Source organism: Globicephala melas, chromosome 2 (genome assembly GCF_963455315.2).
Source record: "Globicephala melas chromosome 2, mGloMel1.2, whole genome shotgun sequence".
NCBI classification, from domain to species: Eukaryota; Metazoa; Chordata; class Mammalia; order Artiodactyla; family Delphinidae; genus Globicephala; species Globicephala melas.
In genome coordinates, this window is record NC_083315.2 from 103429459 (window position 1) to 103453093 (window position 23635).

The window sequence follows — 23635 nt, forward strand, 5'->3', positions numbered from 1 at the left end:
TGCCCTTATGTGACAAAAATACTACAGTGTGGCACAAACCAACCAATATTCTTTGAGCAAATGTCTCCATAAACTACTTTAAAACTTTTTTAAAGAAAAGACTTAAAAAAAAAGAAGACTTCAGTGGGGAAAAATTTTACCTTCTGTTTTGATTTTTTCCCCCAATTTAATTTTAAATGAAATTAAACTAATATATATTACATTCTTGTAGTATAGTCATGAAATTAAGCGTAAATCTATTAAATGTGTGAACTAATTACAGCTCTATGTATCAGCTCTGTATTTTTTTTTTTTTTTTTTTTTTTGCGGTACGCGGGCCTCTCACTGTTGTGGCCTCTCCCGTTGCGGAGCACAGGCTCCGGACGCGCAGGCTCAGCGGCCATGGCTCACGGGCCCAGCCGCTCCGCGGCATGTGGGATCTTCCCGGACCGGGGCACGAACCCGTGTCCCCTGCATCAGCAGGCGGACTGTCAACCACTGCGCCATCAGGGAAGCCCTCAGCTCTGTATTTTTTATGTCAGTTTCTTCATTTAAAACCTTACATTTCAGTGAATATCAGATACATCTTTTGAAAAATGATGGGATTGGAAAAAATGTTAAATGATTTTCAAGATCGCTTCCAGTTCTATGATTCTGAGTTTCTATGGAGTAGAAGGAAATGTGAAAAGCTGAGACATCATGCATAAATAATGTTTCCATTAGATAAAATGTGTCCCAAATGGCTAATATGTGATCTTGTATATTTGGTCCACTACCTTCTCCTTGCTCCATCTTGCTGTATCACAGGAAACTATTAGGAAAGAAATAGATTTTTTTTTAGGATTGTTTTTTCTAATTACAAATTAGTGCCTGAATTAATCCAGAAAATTTAGAAAACAAAAAAAGTGTAAAGGCAACACACACACACACACACACATACACATGATCTCACCATTCAAAAAAAATCATCATTGTCCTATTACTCTTCTAAATATGTATAATTTTTCTCTTTAGAAAATTGCATAGCATAGTCTGCAGTCTGCTTTTTTTACTTCAGAGGTATATGTACTTCCTCACATCCAATTGAAATACCCACAATAGTATGCCCACATCCCAATAAGTTAGCAGAAACTAAGCAAACATTGTTAAGTAGATTTTGGAACAGCTATAATTATGTTATGCCCCAGGTTATTCTCTTTCTCTGCTGCAGAATGGATTGGTTTCACTGCAACCTGTGTTTCCAAAAAGATGGGGCCCATTTCTTTGTCACCAGCTGTGGCCATATTTTCTGTAAAAAGTGTTTGACTCTGGGTGAGTGATTTAACTGTTTTCAGATTCAGGCAAAAATGTTTTTAACCTAGAAATCATGATTAACCATTTCTCTGTGTAACTTGGAATAAAAATCACTTAGTAGGCCGAAGGTGGTGTGGGTATAATAGGAAACTGTTGATTATGAAAATCGGAGGAATCCATTAAAAGGAATGATTTAGCAAATGGACTATCTATTACTTGAACATCAAAAGGTGCTTGTCAGTGTTCTGAAGCCTGTGGCAGGGAAAGCCACAAGGTTATCAGACTGATTAGAGGAAAGAGAAAAAATAAAAATAATGAATAGAAATTGGGAAAGTGGTTGATAACAAGAGCTATTTCTAATGGGAAGTAGTATAATCTGTGAAATCAATTTAATTAGAAATGTTGACGATGGTGATAGTGGTGGGTGATACCTTTGTGGTTTAAAAAGTATTTTCATGTGTACCAGTTTTATGTATCCTCACCACAATCCCAGGAGGTAATTATTAGTAGACCCATTTTACAAATGAGGAGCTGGTTCAAATAGGTGATTTGACCAAGTTCTTGCAGCTGTTAAGTCTTAGAAGAGACAAATTTAAGGTGTGTCTTTTTTTTCTTAATGCTAAAATACTTACAAGGTATGTATTATATTCTGTAGGTATGTATTCTGGGTAGTAGGTCCAGAAGAGGGACTTAAGATGTTTTGATCAGGGAAAATTTCATAGAAGAGGTGTTGTTTCAATAGAGTTTTGAGTAATAAACTGGAGTCTGCCAAGTGAATTAGGCAGGGAAGGTCATTCTGGTTTAAGAGAACAGCATGTGTAAAGGAATACAACATCATTAAACTTAGTACAGGGAAGTACATGTGGTTGGGATTGGTAGAGCATAAAAGAATAAAGTAAGAAATGGTGAGAGATGAGGCTAGAGTGGTAGGTAGTGGCCATATGATGGAAGGCTCTATATACCAGGCTAAAGAACCTGAACTTTATCCTGCAGGTGATGGAGAGCTGTGGAAGTTTCTTTGTCTTGTCTTTTTCTTAAATAGAAGAATGATTTGCACTTGCTAGCTCACTCTGATAATAATATGGAAGGAAGACGGGGAAAAACTTCATCCCCAAGGAAAGAAGAGTCAGGTTAGGTAGCCTCTGGAGAAGCTTTTTCTCTATGTGAATCTCATGACCCTTTAAAGTTATCTGCTAATGTAACAAAGCTATTACTATGGTAACAGCAGCTCACTTTGGAGCAGTTTGTCTCGGTGAAGCATATGTCATGTGACGTTTTCTCCGGACATGGCATTTATCTTAATCAATAACCAGCACCACTACTAAAATTTTAACTTCACAGGAAGATTAGTAATTTTAATTTCCACATCTTTCAGATTGGGTTAATTAGAGAATGAGAGTAGGAGAGCTTCAAAACAATATCCAGGAATATTAGCAAGGTGAGAACAAGGCAGGAATAATTGGAGAGTTTCTTATGGTGCCTAATGTGTGCCTACTGTCTGGTAGATAGAATAAAAAATAATAACTTAAAGTTGAGATCTTTGGTACTCTTCCCAGACTCTAGTAAATGTACACTCCTGTACTCCTGCTGGGAGGCTACTGTCCCTCACCTGCAGAAGAAAACTGAGAATTTATAAAAAGGGAGATGGGTAGAGGTACAGTGTGAAAGCCTTACTTCTCATCAACATACAAGTTTGGAAACACTGATTTCGAGAATGGAGCTCAAGTCCATGTCCTTTTATAGCACAATGACATTTTGAATTCAGTAAGAACCCTCTTTTCATTAGCTAGCCTACTTGACTGTTATCATGTACTTTAGGAAAATCTTACCTCATGCCCATGAGAACCAAACATTTTTTTCCCCTTTCCCCGCTAGATAAATGTGCTGTTTGTGGAACTGCCTGCAAGTATCTGGCTCTTTCTGATAATGTAAGTTTTTCCTCCCCGTCACAAACAATCTTATCCCATTCCTGGTGTGTAGGAACTATACAAAGAATACAGTGGCTAAGAACTGAAATTTTGGGGGAATTCCCTGGTGGTCCAGTGGTTAGGACTTGGGGCTTTCACCGTGGGGGCCTAGGTTCAATCTCTGGTCAGAGAACTAAGATCCTGCAAGCCACGTGGCATGGCCAAAAAAAAAAACTGAAATTTTTTTTTTAAAAAAGGAACAAACAAAACGTGTAGATAGCAATTGAAAAAAAAAGGAGGTAAACTAGAGATAAAAGAATTATTTGTGGATTTGTGACTGCTGTCACAGAAGCATGAGGTAAGAAGGATTAGGATATGTAGTCTACATCTCCTAGCGCAATAGTGATCGCCCTTTTAGCACAGTGAAATAATACCTGGTTGCTTTAGAAAGGGTGCTATGTCTTTAACCATATTTGCCTGTATTTTATTTCATTCCATTGTGGATGTGTCTTACTCTCTTCATAGCTGAAACCTCAGGAGAAGATGTACTTCAAAAGCCCTGTGGAGACAGCTTTGCAGTATTTTAGTCACATCTCTCAGGTATGAGAAATAAAAGTGAAGAAAACCTGATTTTCCAGGCAAGTTATAAATGCATCTTATTTCTTTTCCAGAGGTTCTCTTTAAACTGCATTCATATATTTGTATACAATGGGGAGAAATTGGCTGCCCTGTTTGCTTTCTTCCCTGATGATACAAATCTCAACAGTTAACTTTTTACTCACCCAGAATCTGTGATAGGCTGTAAAAACTACTATGTAGCTGACATCTTGCCTTGTGGTTCCTAGTTCTATTTAGTAATTTTTGAGGATAAAAAAGGTTCTAGAGAGCTTTGTCTTCTTTCTTCGCACATTTAATGAATCTTCTAAAAATTGCTTTGAATATACAGGCCTGACCCTGCAAACAATGGATTTAGTAGCCAAACTTTCAAGCTTTTGCTTATAGACCTAAGTTCAAAAACGGATTTCTTGTTCTCCACTCTTATTTTTCAATAACCTCTCTTAGCAACACATATATATTTAATTCTTCAGTTAGTATTTATAATAGGTTGCCTGAATTTTGGAAGATATTTTTCTTTTCCTGATGCATGATATGTTGTCATGCCATTGACTTGGTCAGGAGCAATAGAATTGTGGAAGGAAGTGAAGAGGAGACAGGACAACCATTTGAGAAAGTTCCCAAATTCTAAAAACTTTGGTTTTTCCTTTCCACTCTCCGGTTCTCCACCAAGATCATTTCATAGCCTCATGGGATTGCTATCTGGGCACATTTCTTGAGATTTTATCACTATTTTTCTTCTCTACTCTCCTCGTTCTTACGAGAATATTTTTTTATTAAATGTGAAGATGGTCCTTTGTCATGTTTGGCTGAAGACAGTAGGTTTAATTTTTCTTTGGTGTCTCCCCCTCAATCCTGACTCTGGAGATAGAGGAAGGGAAATTAAAGCTTTCACTGCATCCTGCTTTTAGCTGCTTGGGTGAACCGTCATATTTGAGATACTATTTAACATTATGGGGAGATAAAATCCAGCTGAGATTCAAGGAGAAATGTAAACAAGGTCACATGAACAAGAGAAAGAGCAGAGCTTTGGTTAATAACTAAACCAAGGGTTAGTTAATGATCAGGAGAGAAATTATATGTAGTCTGAATTCTACCCTGCCTAATCATGGGACCAAATACACATGGTCAAGTAATCAAGATAAAATACATGAAAAGGGTCAGTTAATCATCACTGTAGTGAAGTGCCCGTTTGGTGAAGTCAGCAATGTCTGAAAATGTGTTTTCCCAATCTGTGAAGTTGAATAACTGATCCAAGTAATGTCTAGATTGTCTCGTTCAGGCTTCTGCTCATATTTTTCTTCCTCAGTCAGACCTTTACTGACTCTCATATCTCAAATAGCAGCCCCAAGTCTACTTCTTACCCTGCTTTATTTTTCATCATAGGTCTTATCTCTAACATTATATAATTTATTTATTGTCTGAATCCTGCACTGCTTTCCCTTAGCATAATGTGTTCAAGGTTTATCCATGTTGTAGAATGTATTAGAACTTCATTAGTACTTTATTCCTTTTTATGACCAAATAATAATCCATTATATAGCTGGATATACGTTTCACGTATTCATTCATCCATCGAGGGACATTTAGGTTATTTCCACTTTTTGGCTATTATGAATAATGCTGCTATGAGTATTTGTATACAAGTTTTTGTGTGGCCATATATTCATTTCTCTTGGATATATACATAGGAATTAGATCACTGGATCAAATGGTAACTCTATGTTTAACTTTTGGAACTGCCAGACTGTTTTCCCAAGTGCTTGCACATTTTACATTTTTACCAGCAGTGTATGAGGATTTTGATTTCTCCATATCCTCACCAACACTTGTTTTATCTGTCTTTTTTTAATAATAATCATCCTAGTGGTGTGAAGTGCTATCTCGGTGTGGGTTTGATTTGCATTTCTCTGATGATTAATGTTGTTGAGCATCTTCTCATGTGCTTATTGGCTATTTGTTTGTCATCTTTAAAGTAATATCTATTCAAATCCTTTGCCCATTTTTAAGTCGGATTGTCTTTTTATTAGTTGTAAGAGTTCTTTATATATTCTAGGTACAAGTCCTTCACCACATATGTGATTTGCAAACATTTTCTCCCATTTCGTTGGGCCCATCCACTTTAAAATTAAGAAGAAGTAACATAAATGTCCATTAAGTAAAAACAAATAGGAAGAACAGACAACATCAAGCATCAAATAGAGTAGGAAATAAAGAGAGAGAAGAGGTTGAGAGAAAGAGAGGGAAAGATATAGGTTCACAAAGAAAGACAAATTCAGAGCAAAAGGCACAAATGAAAATACAGAGGGACTTCCCTGGTGGGCCAGTGGTTAAGGCTCTGTGCTCCCAATACAGGGGGCATGGGTTTGATCCCTGCTTGGGGAACGAAGATCCCACATGCCATATGGCGCAGCCAAAAAAAAAGAAAAAGATAAACAAAAATACAGAGAAAGACTTTTTTAAAAAATGAATTTATTTATTTATTTTGGGCTGCATTGGGTCTTCGTTGCTGCACGCGGGCTTTCTCTAGTTGTGGTGAACAGGAGCTACTCTTGGTTGTGGTGTGCGGGCTTCTCATTGCAGTGGCTTCTCTTATTGTGGAACACGAGCTCTAGGCATGCGGGCTTCAGTAGTTGTGGCTCTCGGGCTGTAGAGCTCAGGCTCAGTAGCTGTGGCGCACAGACTTAGTTGCTCCGCGGCATGGGGGATCTTCCCCAACCAGGGCTCGAACCTGTGTCCCCTGCATTGGCAGGCTGATTTTTAACCACTGCGTCACCAGGGAAGCCCAAGAAAGACTTTCATAAATTTAATGTTGGGACTGACAAACTTTTTCTTGAAAGGTTAGTAAATATTTTAGGTTTTGCAGGCTATGCAACCTCTGTTGCAGCTACTCAACTCTGCTGCTGTAGCACAGAACAACAGCCACAGGCAATCTGTAAACAAATGGGTATGACTGTATTCCAGTAAAACTTTATTTACAAGTACAGGCAGCTGGCCCTGATCATTAGTTGGCTGACTGGGAAATCATATGTTTTGCTAACATACTTAAATAACTACCATATAAATCGTTTGAGTAAAATCAGGTCAAGACCTGATCTCATAAATAGATCAGATCAGTTTCCCATCCCTCACTTGAATTTAAAGACTGAACAGCTGAGATAATCAATGGTGCCTTTGAAGAAAGGTTTTATTTAGTTGAAGATTATTTTACCTGAAAAGAAAAAGTTTATCTGTCAGTTTTTAAGACTTCTGAAACAGTGTAGCTGAGTTCTTTATCACTACTGAGCAGGTCGAGGAACCTTAAGCCCCAGTGTGAGAGGCTTTGATCACAAACTGCAACCCAAAACTTAACTCCCTGGCTGTGCCACGTGGCTTGTAGGATCTTAGTTCCCCGACGAGGGATCGAACCTGTGCCCCCTGCAGTGGAAGCGTGGAGTCTTAACCACTGGACCACCAGGGAAGTCCCCTTGCTTTTGATAAGGAAGCATTTTTAGGATTCTTTTTTGCTCAAATCTCTTTGAGCACCAAAGTAGTTTTGGCACGTAGGTTAGTAGGTCTCTTGGCTATATATTGTATCTATCCATAGTATCTATTGCTCGCCAACCCTTTGCCATTTTAGATAACTCCCAGGATTGAGTGCCTTTTTTCTGCTTCTGCATTGTTCAAATTTTCTAAAATGAATATGTTTTACTTTTATTGAAAACAAGAATAAATTTTAAAAAATAGATTACAGTGAATTCTTATCTGTGTAGAATTAGTTTAGTTTGCTTTTGAGTAGAAAGGAAAGAGTGTAGAGACTATATAAATTCGGAAGTAGAATTCTTTAGTAAGGTGGCAAAAGCAACTTGCAAATTAAATGAGAACAAAAAATTTATGACAAAAGTACCAGATCTAGGAAGGACCTAAGAAAAAAGGTTTACGGTGTGAGTAGGGAGGAAACAAACGAGACCTGAATACTGCTGTGTATTCAAAAGTAGAACCTGACAAAGCTAAAATACTTTCCACATATTAACTTTTGATCTGATTCAGTAATTCCATGATAGGCATATCAGTATATCAAATGGTAAATTAAAGCAAAAGATAAAATTATTTACCCATGGCCAGAAATAAAATTCAGGAATAGGTAAATCTCCTTCTGTGCCTCTTTGCCCTTTACTGTAGCAACATAAACAGCCTACAAGTGTCTATGTGTGAGTATCTTAGGGAAAGTAAATTGGTTACCAGTGCTCTGTAGAGCTAGGAATGTGGAAGCTGAGTCCAAGCTAATAGTAAACAAGTAAGGTCAGAACCAGTTCTAAGCTTGGAAACATTTTTTTGGTTGTCACTTCTTGCTCAAGATGAATGGTTATATATATATATATATATATATATATTTTTTTTTTTTTTTTTTTTCGTTACGCGGGCCTCTCACTGTTGTGGCCTCTCCCGTTGCGGAGCACAGGCTCCGGACGCGCAGGCTCAGCGGCCATGGCTCACGGGCCCAGCCGCTCTGCGGCATGTGGGATCTTCCCGGACCGGGGCACGAACCTGTGTCCCCTGCATCGGCAGGCGGACTCTTAACCACTGCGCCACCAGGGAAGCCCGAATGGTTATATTTTTAAAGGGTCATTCTATGTCAGAATGTTCTCATTAAGATATTAGGAAGGCACTTTTCTGGAAATGAAAAGCTTTGGCTTTCCCTAGTTTTGGGGAATCATGAATTAGGTCAGATGCTCCAGAAGAAAATGATCAGTAATAGAGTATGAATTGATGGGTTTCCATTTGTTGCTACAAGTAAGGGGAAAGGAGTTATGGGGGTTGTATGTCAAAGGTCTGTTTTTCCCTAGTAGGTGTGGAGTTTCCAGAAGAAGCAAACAGATCTCCTCATCGCCTTTTATAAGCATAGAATTACCAAGTTAGAAGCAGCCACGCAGGAGGCACAGCAAACACTGACTAACCAGGACAAGTAAGTGACGAATGAAATCACCAGAGAGCCTTTTTCTTCTCATAGACGCTGTAGCCCTTATTTCCTTATGGTTCCAAAGCCTAAAAATTGCTCCATGTGTGTTTATGTTTGTCTTCGTTAAGTCAGGTACAGAATTTTTGGTCTCTCAATCTTCATTTTATTTTTCTCTTTCTTCCCTCAAGGGACCTTCCCTACTTTATAGCTTTCCCCTTTTACTTCCATCTGTCGAAAACTACTTCAGAGAAATCGGACATGACTTTTTCACAGTAATAATGATGGAAGATTTAAAATGTTACCTCTAGGAGGGTGTGTTTTGGTTCTTTTTTTTTTTTTTTTTGGCTGCGTTGGGTCTTTGTTGCTGCACGCAGGCTTTCTCTAGTTGCAGCAAGCGGGGGCTACTCTTCATTGTGGTGTTGGGGCTTCTCATTGCGGTGGCTTCTTTTGTTGCAGAGCATGGGCTCTAGGCGCGCAGGCTTCAGTAGTTGCAGCACGTGGGCTCAGTAGTTGTGGCACACAGGCTCAGTAGTTGTGGCTCATGGGCTCTAGAGTGCAGGTTCAGTAGTTGTGGCGCACGGGCTTAGTTGCTCCACAGCATGTGGGATCTTCCCAGACCAGGGATTGAACCCATGTCCCCTGCATTGGCAGGCAGATTCTTAACCACTGTACCACCAGGGAAGTCCATGTTCTTTTGGAAATCTTAAGCTAAAAGATGGAATCCCTGATGGAAATTTTCAGACAGCAGCAGGCCAGGGGAAAATGTGTGGAGAGGAAATGCAGTTCTGTGTAAACTTCTGAAATCGTACCAAGTGACTGTTTATTTTGTCCACCTGATTCTTCTCACCACCAAAACCCTGCCATTGCCCCCCTGAATCACCAGATCTCTGACAGAAATACCTTGTATAGTGGCAAGTATCTCTCCGGAAGCATTAACTAGATGTTGATAATAAAAATCAGGTTTTTTATCCCACTGACCTGCTGGAGCTGATTGTTTCTTTTTCCATCTTTTGCCTAGAGAGCTGTCAGTCTTAAGGAAAGAGAATGGAGAACTGAAGAAATTGCTAGCCATCCTAAAGGTGAATGAAATAGATTTTCCATACTATTATTTTCTCTCTTACTTGGCCCATCTATCTAGCTGACTGAATAGAATTAGTGTTTCCTAACCTTTTTCACATCATGGCTGGTAATATTGATAACATTTGTACAGCAAGCACACTGTAGTAAATGGACGAGGCCACAGAAGACCTTGGAGGGATGAAAGGACAAAATCTAGCACAGTGGTAACCTATTCTCGAATATCAGGGAGTCCATGCCATAACACATGGGAAGCTCTCTTATAGAAGAGATATCTGTGGTAACTTAAAATTTGTCTTCAAGAATCCCAAGGCACCTCAGGACCTTTCCTGTCCCTCAAACTCTATTTCCTGGACATTTGTCTCTTCCCAAGATTGTCCTTTGTGTTTATATAATGTTCCTTTTGATCTTACTCTTGTAACTCTTCTAGCACATTGTAATCCTGTCATTTTCCTTGCTCTCCCCATAGACTCTCTATATTTCCCCACATGTATCAGTCTACAGGATTCCCAATGTGTTTTTGTGAAGAGGAACTAAAATTTTCTCCCCCCAAAGCTAATAATTTTCTGAGGAAACACTCACTGTTGCTGTTTTTTCTTCTATTGGGCATCTTAGTAACCACAACTAGAGGACATTGCAGCTTAGCTATCTGACAAGTAAGATCCATTGATTGGGACCATTGAGCTACAGCTTCCTTCACTCCCATTTTTTTCACCTACAGGAATCTCCAAGTTGGTACCAAGGAAGCAGGTCAGTTTTATCAGGCCCCATACCATCCCTCTTTGAAAATTTCTATCCTTTCCTTTTTTTTTTTTTTTTTAATTGGAGTATAGTTGCTTTACAATGTTGTGTTAGTTTCTGCTGTACAGCAAAGTGAATTCTATCCTTTCTTGGCACTTGGCTGTAGCTCCTGTGTGGGCTCTGCGGTGGAGGGAATGGTTTATGAATTCATTTTTCACTTCTCCAAAAAAGAGCTCCTTACTGAAAAGTGCTGAACTAAAATCTTGGATGAATGCTCACCCTTGACCGTCACCTTATGAAATCCTATTCACCCCTCAAAATTGAACTCATGTGTCATTTCCTCTGTCAGCACTTTATTAGGCAGAGTTAGATGTTCTATTATTCATTTATTCAATAAATATTCATTAAGTACTTACTGTTTGTGAAGCACTGTGTTAGGTGTTGGGTGTACATCACCGATTATTCTAATTGTAAATGTCTGTACCCTACCAGTTATTATATATTTTTAATATCAGCTCTGCATTGGTGGATTAAAAAGACATGGCCCCTGACTCACAGAAGCTAAAGTATAGTGTTCTATCATACTTCCATACTTCTGACATACCCATTATAACACTTATGTTGCTCTTTTTCTTTTTGTCTCTCCCACTAGCCTGTGAGCCTCTCAAAAATAGGAACCATATTCTAGTTATCTTTGTAAGTTCAGGATCTAAGACTTATGAGCACTAAATAAGTGTCTGTGGGTAGATGGAAGAGGGGATGGAGGGAGTGAGGGAATGGCAGATGTATGAATGGATGGACAGATGGATAGATATATGTAAAGTTGAGAGTACCTGGTAAGGCACTACGGGAAGGAAGAAAGAAGGACTTCAGAACTTCTATTATGGGCAATAGAGAAGTGGAGAAGATTTCGTTTAGGGAATTGGAGAGCCAAGGAGTCCCATATGGAAAGCTTGCCTCTGTATTTTGGGCTGATACCTGTAATACATGATTAGTAAGCAATTTGTGCTCAGAGAGAAGGCTGTTATTTCTGTAAATAATGACCTGATTGATCCTCTAAGGTGGCACTAAGTTCTGCTTAGAGAAAATAGAGCTGCCTTTCTTTTTTTTTTTTTTTTTTCCTTGCAGGTCAACCACACCTCGACCAGTGGGCATTACTTCTCCATCACAGTCAGGTAGAGACCATGTTTTGCCCAAATATCTGTGTGAGATGAGTAAATATCCTTATCCCATATGGAAGATGGTTTCCTCTCAGAAAGTATAATGTGATTTTCTGAATCTTATGTATGATATGAAAAGGCCATACTCCTGGACACTCACTTGCAACATGTAGGCTAGGCAAGGCAGGGCACACCATTGATGGCAACTTTTCATTCTGCATTTTATTCCCTTTCAGTTACTCCACGACCCAGTTCTCAGCATAGCAGCCAAGTGGTCAGGTGAGTAGAAAGCTACACAGCAGCATTAGAACTGTTGGCAAAAGATCAAGATGAAAGAAATGCCTAGATACGGCTGAGACAGGGACTGAGGAGACTTTATGTCTGTGTAAAAGTTTAATACCAGGTTTGTTTTTTCCTTTTTGTTTTGCCTTATACAGTCGGTCCTCCTCAGTGGAATCTATCCTTTATAGAGGGGCTGGCTTTAGTAACTTGGGACAGGTAAGAAATATTCACATTATCTTTTCAGATTGAGACTTCTAATGCTAAATGAAAGCCAAGATTAAAGCAAGAATATTAAACTTATATTGATTTTGGCATGAATTATCTGATGCCATGCCTGGACTCTCTTTCAGCAATTCAGACCTGATGTTAGAAGCTGACCTAATTCATGACTCGGAATGAATAGGGGTGAAAATAGTGGACTGCATTAACAGTGTCCATCATGTTCATTTTGGAAGGAATAAAGTGTGGATCCTTCCTGGAGTCACGTACCCACTCTGGGAGAAAAACATACACTTCAGTGTATAGCCATAGCATGAAATATGGAAGCCAGAGAATCGGGATATATATATATATATATATATATATATATATATTTATTTATTTATTTATTTATTTATTTTATTATTATTATTTTTTTGGCGGTACGCGGGCCTCTCACTGTTGTGGCCTCTCCTGTTGCGGAGCACAGGCTCCGGACACACAGGCTCAGCGGTCATGGTTCACGGGCCTAGTCGCTCCGCGGCATGTGGGATCCTCCCGGACCGGGGCAGGAACCCGTGTCCCCTGCATCGGCAGGCGGACTCTCAACCACTGCGCCACCAGGGAAGCCCCGGGATATATTTATTAATGTTTATTATTTGTCCCTCAGGGAGCCAGAGCGCTGCAGGGAAGGAGCACTCCAAGAGACTCTTTTACTGGTGAGAGGGGCAGTGTAGGGGAAGGAGTCAGAAGCCAACACATTCTGAGCAGATACCAGCAGATTTCTGGTTTTCTGTGCATAATATAATGCCATTTTACTTTTTCTCCAGAAGGTGGTTCCAGGTATCCAGATACAACTTTTCAAGTAATGATATTTCTGTTCTCAAACTGATAAGGGGAAAATTGAAACTTGAGTATTAGAAAGTCATTGAAACCCTCTGGTCAGGAGACTGGAGAGTAACTTTTAAAATAATTGACCTGGATTTTAATTGCCACAAGATGGCAGTAGAAGTTAGATCTAAAAGAAAGATTAACTAGATGCCAATTATGTTAGCCTGAAGGGTGTCTGGCTTCTTCACTGTGTATCAAACACAAAAATATTCCAGTGAAGAAATATTTTGGTTCCACCTACGTAATTTCTTGTCTCTTTCCCCTTAGAACTATTACTGTTATTACTGTTTTTCAAGGCATTAGTCAGTCCATAGAGTATACTTGGAGAGGATTTCCCTTTCTTTCCCAAGAGGCAGTTTTGAAATTCACAGATCTCTTCCTGGATAACCATTTTTGAAATTCACCAAATAGCCTCCCTCCAGTTCTTTCATCTTCACCCCTTTGAAAAACTAGGTGCTCTAGCCAATTTATTTCTGTCAGGTTAGTAGTAATACTCTCTTTTATTTCTGATTTTAGTTATTTGGGGCTTTCTTCTTTTTTCTTGGACAGCCTGGCTAAAGATTAGTCCAATTTTTTAACAGTTCTAAAAAGGAAGTTTATTTTAAAAAAATTTTTAAATTAAAGTATAGTTGATTTACAATATCATCTAAGTTTCAGGTGTACGGCACAGCAATTGAGATATATATATATATATATATATATATATATATATATGTACCATCTTCCAGAAAAAAAGCGAATGAACTTTTTGGCCAACCCAATACAGACATATACATACATATGTATGTATATTTATATAACTGAATCTATATATACATATATTTTTTCAGATTCTTTTCCCTTATAAGTTATTATATAATATTGAGTATAGTTTCCTGTGCTATACAGTAGGTCCTTGTTGGTTATCTGGGTTTTTTTTAAATTTATTTATTTTTGGCTGCGCTAGGTCTTCGTTGCTGCACGCAGGCTTTCTCTGGTGTGGTGAGCAGGGGCTACTCTTCGTTGTGGTGCTCTCATTGCGGTAGCTTTTCTTGTTGTGGAGCACGGGTTCCAGGTGTGCAGGCTTCAGTAGTTGTGGCACGTGGGCTCAGTAGTTGTGGCTTGCGGGCTGTAGAGCGCAGGCTCAGTAGCTGTGGTGTGCGGGCTTAGTTGCTCTGCGGCATGTGGGATCTTCCCAGACCAGGGCTCGAACCCATGTCCACTGCACTGGCAGGCGGATTCTTAACCACTGCACCACCAGGGTTATCTATTTTATACATAGTAGTATGTATGTGTTAATCCCAGCCTCCAGATTTATCCTGCCCGTCACCCCACAGGATTAGTCAATTTTGTTTATCATTTCAAAGAACCAACTTTTAGTTTTCTTGATTTTTCTCTATTATTTTTCTATTCTCTATTTCATTTTTTTCTGCCCTAATCATTTTCTTTCCATCTGCTTTTGGGTTTAGTTCTCCTCGTTTCTTAAAGTGGACAGTAGCATTATTGACTTGAGATCTGCTTTTTTAATATAGACCTTTACAGTTATAAATTTCACTCTGAGCACTGCTTTCACTGCATCCTTTTAAGTTTTAGTATGTTGTGTTTTTGTTTTCATTCATCTCAAAGTATTTTCTAACTTCTGTGATTTTCTTTTCTTTGACCCATTAGTTACTTAGCAGTGTTGATTATCCACATAATTGTTAATTTCCCAAATTTCCTCCTGTTAATTGATTTTAATTTCATTTCATTGTTGTTGAACAACATACTTTGTATGGTTTAGATCCTTTTAAATTTATAGCCTAAAACATTGTCTATCCTGGGGAAAGTTCCCTGTACACTTGAAAAGAATGTGTATTCTGCTGTTGTTGGGTGGAGTGTTCTATAGATATCTGTTAGATTTAGTTGGTATATAGTGCCATTTAAATCTTCTGTTTTCTTGCTGATCTTCTGTCTTGCTGTTTTATCCATTATTGAAAGTGGGGTATTGAAAGCTCTATTATTGTTGAATTATCTATTTTTCTCTTCAATTCTGTCAGTTTTTGCTTCATGTATTTTAGGACTTTGTTTTTAAGTGCATATATAAGTGTTATATCTTCTTGATGGGTTGACCCTTTTATCATTTTGACCTTTGTCTCTAGTAACAATGTTGTCTTAAAGTGCATTTGTCTGATATTACCCATTCCAGCTCTCTTTTGTTTACTGTTTGCGTGGAATATCTTTTTCCATCCTTTTACTTTAAACCTATATGTGTCTTTGAATTTACAGTGAGTCTTTCATAGACGATGTATAGTTGGATCTTTTTTCACCATTTGGCCAGTTTCTGCCTTTTAATTGGAGAGTTTAATACATTTACATTTAACGTAATTATTAATAAGGAAAGACTGCTTCTGCCATTTTGCTATTTGTTTTCTATGTGTCTTTTTTTTTTTTTTTTTGCCACACCACACAGCATGTGGGATTTTAGTTCCCCGACCAGGGATTGAACCTGTGCCCCCTACAGTGGAAGCGTGGATTCTTAACCACTGGACCACCAGGGAAGTCCCTGTTTTCTATATGTCTTATGTATGTTTTGTTCCTCACTTCCTCCATTTTTGCTGTCTTTTGTGTTAAACAGCTATTTTCTAGTGTACCATTTTACTTTCTCTCTTGTTTCTTTCACTGTATTTTTTGTTATTTTCTTAGGGATCAACATCATAATTTATAACAATTTAGTTCAGATTATACCAAACTTAATTTCAACAGTGTACAAAAGCTTTTCTCCTATATAGTTCCATTCCCCTCTCCATTCTATTGTGCTGTTATTATATAGATTATATCTTTAAAAATTGTGTTCTCCTCAACATAAATTTATAATTATGTTTTATGCAGTTGTCTTTTAAATCAGATAGGAGGAAGTTACAAAAATACACTTATACTTTTATGTTTATCAATGTAGTTATCTTTACCAGTGATCTTTATTATTTCTTCATGTAGATTTGAGTTACTGTCCAGTGTCCTATCACTTAAGCTTGAAGGACTCTCTTTAGTATTTCTTGTAAAGCAGGTTTGGTAGTGATGAATTCTCTTAATTTTGACACTCATCTGGGAGTGTCTTAATTTCTCCTTCATTTTTGAAGGATAGTTTTGCTGGATTTAAAATTTTTGATTGACAGTCTTTCAGCATTTTGAATACGTTATCCTCCTATATTCTGGCCTCCATGGTTTCTGAGGAGAAATCAGTGCCAATTTTATTGAGAATCCCTTTCATGTGATGAATGGCTTCTCTCTTGCTGCTTTCAAGTTTCTTTTTTTGCCTTTAGCTTTCAACAGTTTATGATGAGTCTAGGTGCGGATCTCTTTGATTTATCCTCTTTGGGATTTGTTGAGCTTCTTGGATGTATAGATTAATGTTTTCATCTAATTTGGGAAGTTGTCAGCCATTATTTCTTCAGATAATTCTTTCTGCCCTTGGTCCTCTCTGTTCTCCTTCTGGAACTCCCATTTTGCACATGCTGGTGTGCTTGATGGTATTCCACCAAGGTCTTTGAGGCTTTGTTCATTTTTCTTCATTCCTTTTTCTTTCTCTTCTTCATACTGGATAATCTCAATTGATTTATCTTCAAGTTTGCTGATTCTTTTTTCTGACAGCTCATATCTCTAGTGAAGTTTACATTTTAGTTATTGTACTTTTCAATTCCAGAACTTATATTTGCTTCTTTTTAATATAATATTTCTTTATTAGTGTTCTCTATTTGATGAGACCATTCTCATACTGTTGTTTAGTGCTTTAGACATGGTTTCCTTTAGCTAACTGAACATGTTTAAAATAGCTGATTTAGGGACTTCCTTGGCAGTCCAGTGGTTAAGACTGTGCTTCCACTGCAGGGGATATGGGTTCGATCCCTGTTCGGGGAACTAGGATCCCGCATGCCTGTCAACGTGGCCAAAAAAAAAAAAAAAAAAGAACCGCTGGTTTAAAGTCTTTGTCTTTAAAATCCAATGTATCTGAGCTTCCTCAAGGACAGTTTCTATTGCTTGTGCTTTTTTCCTTTACATAGATCATACTTTCTTGTTTCTTTCATGCCTCATAATTTTTTGTTGAAAACTGGACAGCTAAATAATATAGCATGGCAACTCTAAGAATCAGATACTTCCTCCCTTCCCAAGGTTTGTTGTTGTTGCTGTTTGTCATTGTTTGTTTAGTGACTTTCTAAAACTGATTCTGTAAAATCTGTATTCTTTCTCGTGTGGCCACCGAAGTGTCTATTTGGTTAGCTTAGTGTTCAGCTAATGATTGGACAGAGCTTTCCTTAAACACCTAGTACCAATAAATCCCTCAGTGTTTGCTGAGGGACTGTGTGTTGGGGTGTACCTTCAACATGCAGCTGACGACTGTGCCTTAGCCTTCACTTTCTGCTTGTATGACCTCAAGGTAGTCCCAAGGTGAGAGCTTAGAGCCTTTTCAATCTTTACTGAGCATGCACACAGCCCTGTGCATGCACATGGCCTAGATTCCCAAGAACTTGTTCCTTTTCAAAATCCCGGTGGACAGGTCATTCCACAGCTTTTCCTTTTATGCTTTTTGGTTAGCCTATTGTTTGCCCCAACTGATATTCACCTCCTCAGGCAGGCTAAACAAGTGCCTCTAATTATTTGCAATAAACACTCCTGGGGAAAAAGCTTTTCACACTTGGTGAACTCTTAAGCTCCAAGTCCTGGTAAGTTTGGCTCCAAGTCAGGTCAAATAAAGAAAGCCTTGCAAGTGAAGTCTTCCAGTGAACAACTAGGCAGGTCAAGTATGACAATTCTCTGGGAATGAGGTTTTGAAAGAGCTCCAACCCCATTCCATCCCCTATGATGACTGCCAAACTGTTGATTTTCAAGGCTACCATGGAGCTGGAGAGGGAGAAATGGGAATAGGGCAAGTTAAAATGTCACAAAGCTCACTGTTCTTACTCACATTCAGCTATTTTTCTGGAATAAACATTCCCCAGATTGCTAAAAGCCCTTTGTTAATTTCCAGAATTCTGAAGAAGTTGATTCTGACAATTTTTGCCAGTTTTCTCATTCCTTTTATGGAGAGAATCTGTGGAGGTCCTTACTCTACATTTTTACTGCTGTCACTCCCAGCCAATTTAAAGACCCTTTGTCTTTAGCCATTCTTTCTGATAATCTTCACCTTAGAGGGGAAACCAAGGCACAGATACATTAGAACGCATCAAGGCAGTGATGGATCCTTGCCCATAAACTCATGAAAGGGCGAGGAAAGCACCTTTATGATCCACTGCTAGGTGACTTGTGGGCTTTTTCACTTGCCATTAGCCCCCAAGTCTAACATATATACCAAAATCTTTGATCCCCTGTTCCTTTGCCCTGGCCCCCAGAATACCTGGATCTCTTCTTGGTTCATGAATTATCTCATAGGCTCATCTTTATGCTTTTCAGAAACCCCTTCACCAGCTTCCACTCACAGCCTATCTTATAGGTAAGTAATACTGCTTCCTTTCACTTGAGATCTGTTCCCACTGACATTCTGCCAGCAGCCCTGTGGTTACTTCTCCACTGGCCTATACCACTGAAGCTTATAATCTACCTTGTAAACAAAAGAGAAGGTTGAACAGTACTGTGTCTAATATACATCTGAATTACTTAATTGTATTCTGAGTTGCAAGCAGGGGATTCATTTCCTCTCTGGTTTAAATGTATAGGCTCTTCCTTTACACATGGTTTTTACTTTAACCTTTCCTTTTCTCTACTGATGCTTTTATTTCCCTTCCTTAGACCTTCATCTGCCTCCTCCGGACAGGGGATTTTTTCTTTCAGACCATCCCTAAGTGGTGGGGATTCAGGTCAAATAGGAGTCCTCACCCCCAATAATTCAGGTAAGTTAAATAACATTCCCAAAGGAGTGGAGCTTCAACCATTGACATATACACTAAAATGAAGATTTTCAAGGTGCAAAGAAGTTGAGATTTTTACACCCCAGCCCCTGAAAAAAGCACTGTCTCAAGTTTGACTCCTTAATATTCTTTAAGAGTTACCCCATTTCCTTCACAGTTAAGGCAGGCTTTGGATTGTGCCTAAATATCACTCATCCTGTCACCAGGAATAGAGTTCTGCTCTTTAGCCAGAAGGTTGGCCTGTAGAATTAAACTGGCTTTTTGTTTGTTTCTTTTGAGATCCCTATGTTGCAGCACTGCTGGGAGCTTAGTGCTGAATGAGAATGATAAAACCAGCATCCTTTATTCTCCTCATGTTTTCCCAAAAGGTACCTCTGCTACCAGTCCTTGTGATAAGGGGCTGTCATCTTTCATAGCTCACCAAAATCTTTATATTGTCTCTACATCTTTCTACTCATAGTTAAACTCAAATCTCAGACCTCTGTGTCACCACCCCATCCTCACAGTAAAAGAATGGACTTTATATTATAACCCACCTCTTGAATTGCTGAGCTAACAGTCTTTTCCCTTCTGAGTAGTGTACTGCAGATTAAGAACCACTTATTTATCCTGATGCATAAATAACAATACTGAGAAACTGCCCCAGGTAGTTATCTTTCACTATTTAATTCCATCCTCCAGGTCAGAGGGAGAGCAGAACCACACTAGAGGGTCTTCCTGGTTTCCACCTACCAGCCCTACAGGTGAGCCCTGGCCAGTCTAACTGGTCTGCTCATGAAAAACTCACACAGTTAGGCCTGCACACTTAATGCCTCATTCTGGTCTCTTGTTAAGGTGATAGAATGTAACCAGTGGAGAATGACGTGGTTTCAAGTGTGGTAACCACAGGTACACAGTTTTCCAGAGTGGTGTCACTCTGATAATATGACTGTCAGATTACCTTCCTGGTTTGGGGTTTAAAAATTAGGTCACAGGGCTTCCCTGGTGGCGCAGTGGTTGAGAGTCCGCCTACCGATGCAGGGGACACGGGTTCGTGCCCCGGTCCGGGAGGATCCCACATGCCGCGGAGCAGCTGCGCCCGTGAACCATGGCCGCTGAGCCTGCGCGTCCGGAGCCTGTGCTCCGCAACGGGAGAGGCCACAACGGTGAGAGGCCCGCGTACAGCAAAAAAAAAAAAAAAAAAAAAAAAAAAAAATTCGGTCACATAGTAATGAAAGGTTTTAAACTGAGAGGTCTTGGCCAGGGTGAACTAAGGATGTGGACACAAATGACATTCCCAAGAGTTTCACAGAAAGGGGTTTTCAATGGAATATATATTTTGGATAGAGGTACTGCTTGAACTAGGAAAAACCATTTTCATTTCTCCAAAGAGCAACAGCAGAATAATGTTTTGTAAATTTATGAGACTATGATTCTGATCCAGAAAACAAGAGGAAAAGGGCATGGGAACGAGAAGAGAGGTTTGTAAGGAGCTCTATTAAATGAAAAGTCCAGTCTTGCCTTTTAAGTTCACTTTTACACCTTGGGTTTTGAGGATATTTAGGCCAAGCTCCTGGTGACCTACTAAGGTAGGTAAATATTTTGCTCTCATGTTCCAAAATTCCCTTTATTTTCATCAGCAAGGAATTAGGGTCTAAGCCTTAACAGACAACGCTGGGGAAATAACATCCCTCTAAGACCCTCGTAAATCGAGGGATTAATCTACAGGTGAAAAAAAGTCTTAAGACACATAAACCATCTGCAAATAAATGGCCTCCAGTTGGATCTTGATTGGAACAAACTGTAAAAACCATTTATGAGACAGTTGAGGAAAACTGAATACTTAGTGGACATTTTATATTAAGGAATTGTTAATAGTGTTTTTTTTGTAGGCATGATGCTATTGTGGTTATGTTTTTAAAAATAGTCTTTATCTTTTAGAGATGCATACTAAAATACTTATGGATAGAAAATTAAATGATTGTCTGAATTTTGCTTTAGCTTAATCTAGTGGAAAGGGGCAGTGTGAGAAAGTAGAAATGAAAGAAAATTGGCCATGAGTTAATTGTTGAAGTTGGGTGATGAGTACATATGAGTACATTATACTACTGTTTTTGTATTTTTTGAAAATTTCCATAATAAAGTTAGAAAAAGAGTTATTGAAGAAAGTACCACTTCCCCAGAGGCCTAAGAACTCTGCCTCCCTGGTAATCATCTCTGGGTATGGTAGTCATGTTCCAGGCTTCCCAAAACTGTTTGATTTTCAAATATTCGGCTTTATCACCATAAACCACGGAAATGCTCCAGTTTCATAAGTAGCAACAAAGCCTTTGTCACATTAGATGTATCAAATCTTAGTTTGGAAAAGTTAGTTTTCATGAAAGGGAGAAAACTATGGGGAAGCAACAGCAGCGGTTTACTGTCACGATAAACTTCATATAATGACTTGAGAGGGCCTTACTTGCCCTTTTTGTTACAAACACTCGCCCTTTTTGTTACAAACACCCTTAACTGCCTTCCTGTCCTGTGCTGCAGAATCTCTACCAACAGAGGCAGATGGGATTAGCCAGGGGGAGAGAAGCATGGAACACTCCCAGATAGACCATTTTCAAGATCTGATCTATATATACTGCTGAAGGACGGACGGTAGCATCTCATACTCATTTAGGTGTGATGGCCTTGGAAAATGTACCCCTACCTTGTTTCCTGGTTTCACTCTGTACCTTCTCTCTCTCAATCTTAACCCTATACACCCTGTATTACTTCCTATGAAAATGATCAGGTCAGAGCTTCAGGAAGATGTTTATATCTCTCCCACAAGATACAGATAGCTCCCTTATTTCCTGCAACTTGAAACAAGGTTATAAAAACAATTCTTGGCATCACTGGGGGTGGGGTGGGTGGGGTGATATACTTATTAACCATGTTTTATTTCTGGATTTCACTTTTTAGCTTTGGATATATTCTCCCACTGCCGATGTTAACAAGCCACAACACTGTTCCTTGCCCTAATTTATTATACTTTTTCTATTTGCCTATTGTTTCCTCTGTGCCTAGTTACTATTAAATATGTTGATTTTCCTTTCTGTTTGGTAACGGTTGGAGACACAGGCTTACTAAAGTACACAGATAATGAAATAAAGAGGATGTCCTTTTATTGCTACTGCAACTCTATTGGTATTACAAGCTCTCAAATGGTGGAGTGGGCAAAGAACACTACCACTGAGATCAAACATTTATTCTTCTTTGGGTACTAAGGGGTAGAAATGAGGGATTAAATGGGTAGGCCACTGGCAGGCATACCTTAAGCAAAAATATTGGAAAAATGTAAAGATAGCATCTGCCAGAAATAAATTTGGTCTTGGGAATGACCTTGTAGCTGAATAGGATCCCACTACCCTTTCTGAAACTGAATTTATTTTAAAGGCATTTCTAAACTCCCTCTCTTCTGAGCAAGAGCCTGTGCTGTAGCAGGTGCAGAAAAAAGTCTGCCTAGTGATAGATACTGATCTACTAACTTTTCAAGTTTTTGTTCTTTTACTTTACCTCACTATATCCTGCCACTTCAAAAATAAATAAAAAGTATACTAAATCAGAAAGTTAATGGATTTGGCTCCATTAATCTCTAAACCATAGAAGTGGCAAAGTGGAGGTGAGAGAAACAATTTTATTTTTGGCCTTTTTATTATTATTCTAGCAATTTGGGGCTTTCCACTTTTTTATTTCTAGATGGTTAACCCACTGATACCTTTATATCTGACCCCAACTGATGAAAACCATTCTAAAACATCAATTAATTCAGTTAAGGACCATGGTCCCTCTGTCTCCAAGACAGATCGTATAAAGTGAGGGAAAAGTCTCTTTTCTGGACACATTAAACCAACACCAAAAAGATAAAAAAATCAGTCTATGTCAAGCTAGGCAGGAGGGACTGTCAGGTTTGTAAAACCAAACCTGGAACCTACCTGCACTGTCCTTCCGAACAGTAGAAACCATTCCTTCTCCTCTCTACCCCTCTGTAATTCTAATTCTACTTTTTTTTTAAAGGACATCTCCCCTAATTCCCACCTCCAATAAATATCCAGTCTAAATTATTCTCCACCCAATTATTAAACTTTTTCACAAGCTCCGGGGGGAAGATTTACCCTGAGACAAATAGTGAACAGAATGGGGGTTTGGGAAAGATAAAAAGGTACAAGGCATAGTGGTCCAGTATTAGAAACGAAAACATTCTGCTCCCTGTGTGACTCAATAAAGCAGCAGGAAAACATATAAAGTCAAGCTGGTATAAGGAAGAGGAAGTATTTGTGATTGACTGGGACATACTGAGATTCTTGGCTGCATTGTGTGTGGACTTGTGCTCAGAGAGAAAAGAAGGGGTGCAAGGCAGCCTTATATTCCAAGGAAAATGGTGGGGTGGGACTGGGGGATGTACTGGAATCTTTACACCTCCTTTCTAGTCCTCCATAGATGTAGGCCGTAGTACACTAAGGGGAAAGAACAGCCAATACGAAGAGAGCAAGAGCCTTTTCCCGGCCTCATAGTTTGGACCAGACCCATAGCACTCTTCTCATTGAGGCTGGAGGCCTGGATTTCTGCCCATCCAATCCCCACCTTGCTTTGTCCTCCACGATCATCCTCCCTGGTCCACCCTTACTACATCCCGCTGTCCCCCACCCTCAAAAACACAAAGCTTTTCAGTTCTTTGCCACAAGG

General features: G+C 39.1%; 1 protein-coding gene across 1 annotated transcript; it reads left to right on the forward strand.

The window, feature by feature from the left end:
• Window positions 1-1190: 1190 nt before the first annotated feature.
• RNF212B (ring finger protein 212B) lies at window positions 1191-21802 on the forward strand. Its single transcript, XM_030854582.2, has 14 exons — window positions 1191-1290; window positions 3148-3200; window positions 3705-3779; window positions 8624-8739; window positions 9752-9812; window positions 10532-10560; window positions 11680-11726; window positions 11948-11990; window positions 12149-12209; window positions 12862-12910; window positions 18486-18525; window positions 18822-18922; window positions 19622-19683; window positions 21455-21802. Exons 1-14 carry the CDS (start codon window positions 1191-1193, stop codon window positions 21518-21520), a joined length of 903 nt encoding a protein of 300 aa, XP_030710442.1. The 3' UTR covers window positions 21521-21802.
• The last annotated feature ends 1833 nt before the right edge of the window (window positions 21803-23635 follow it).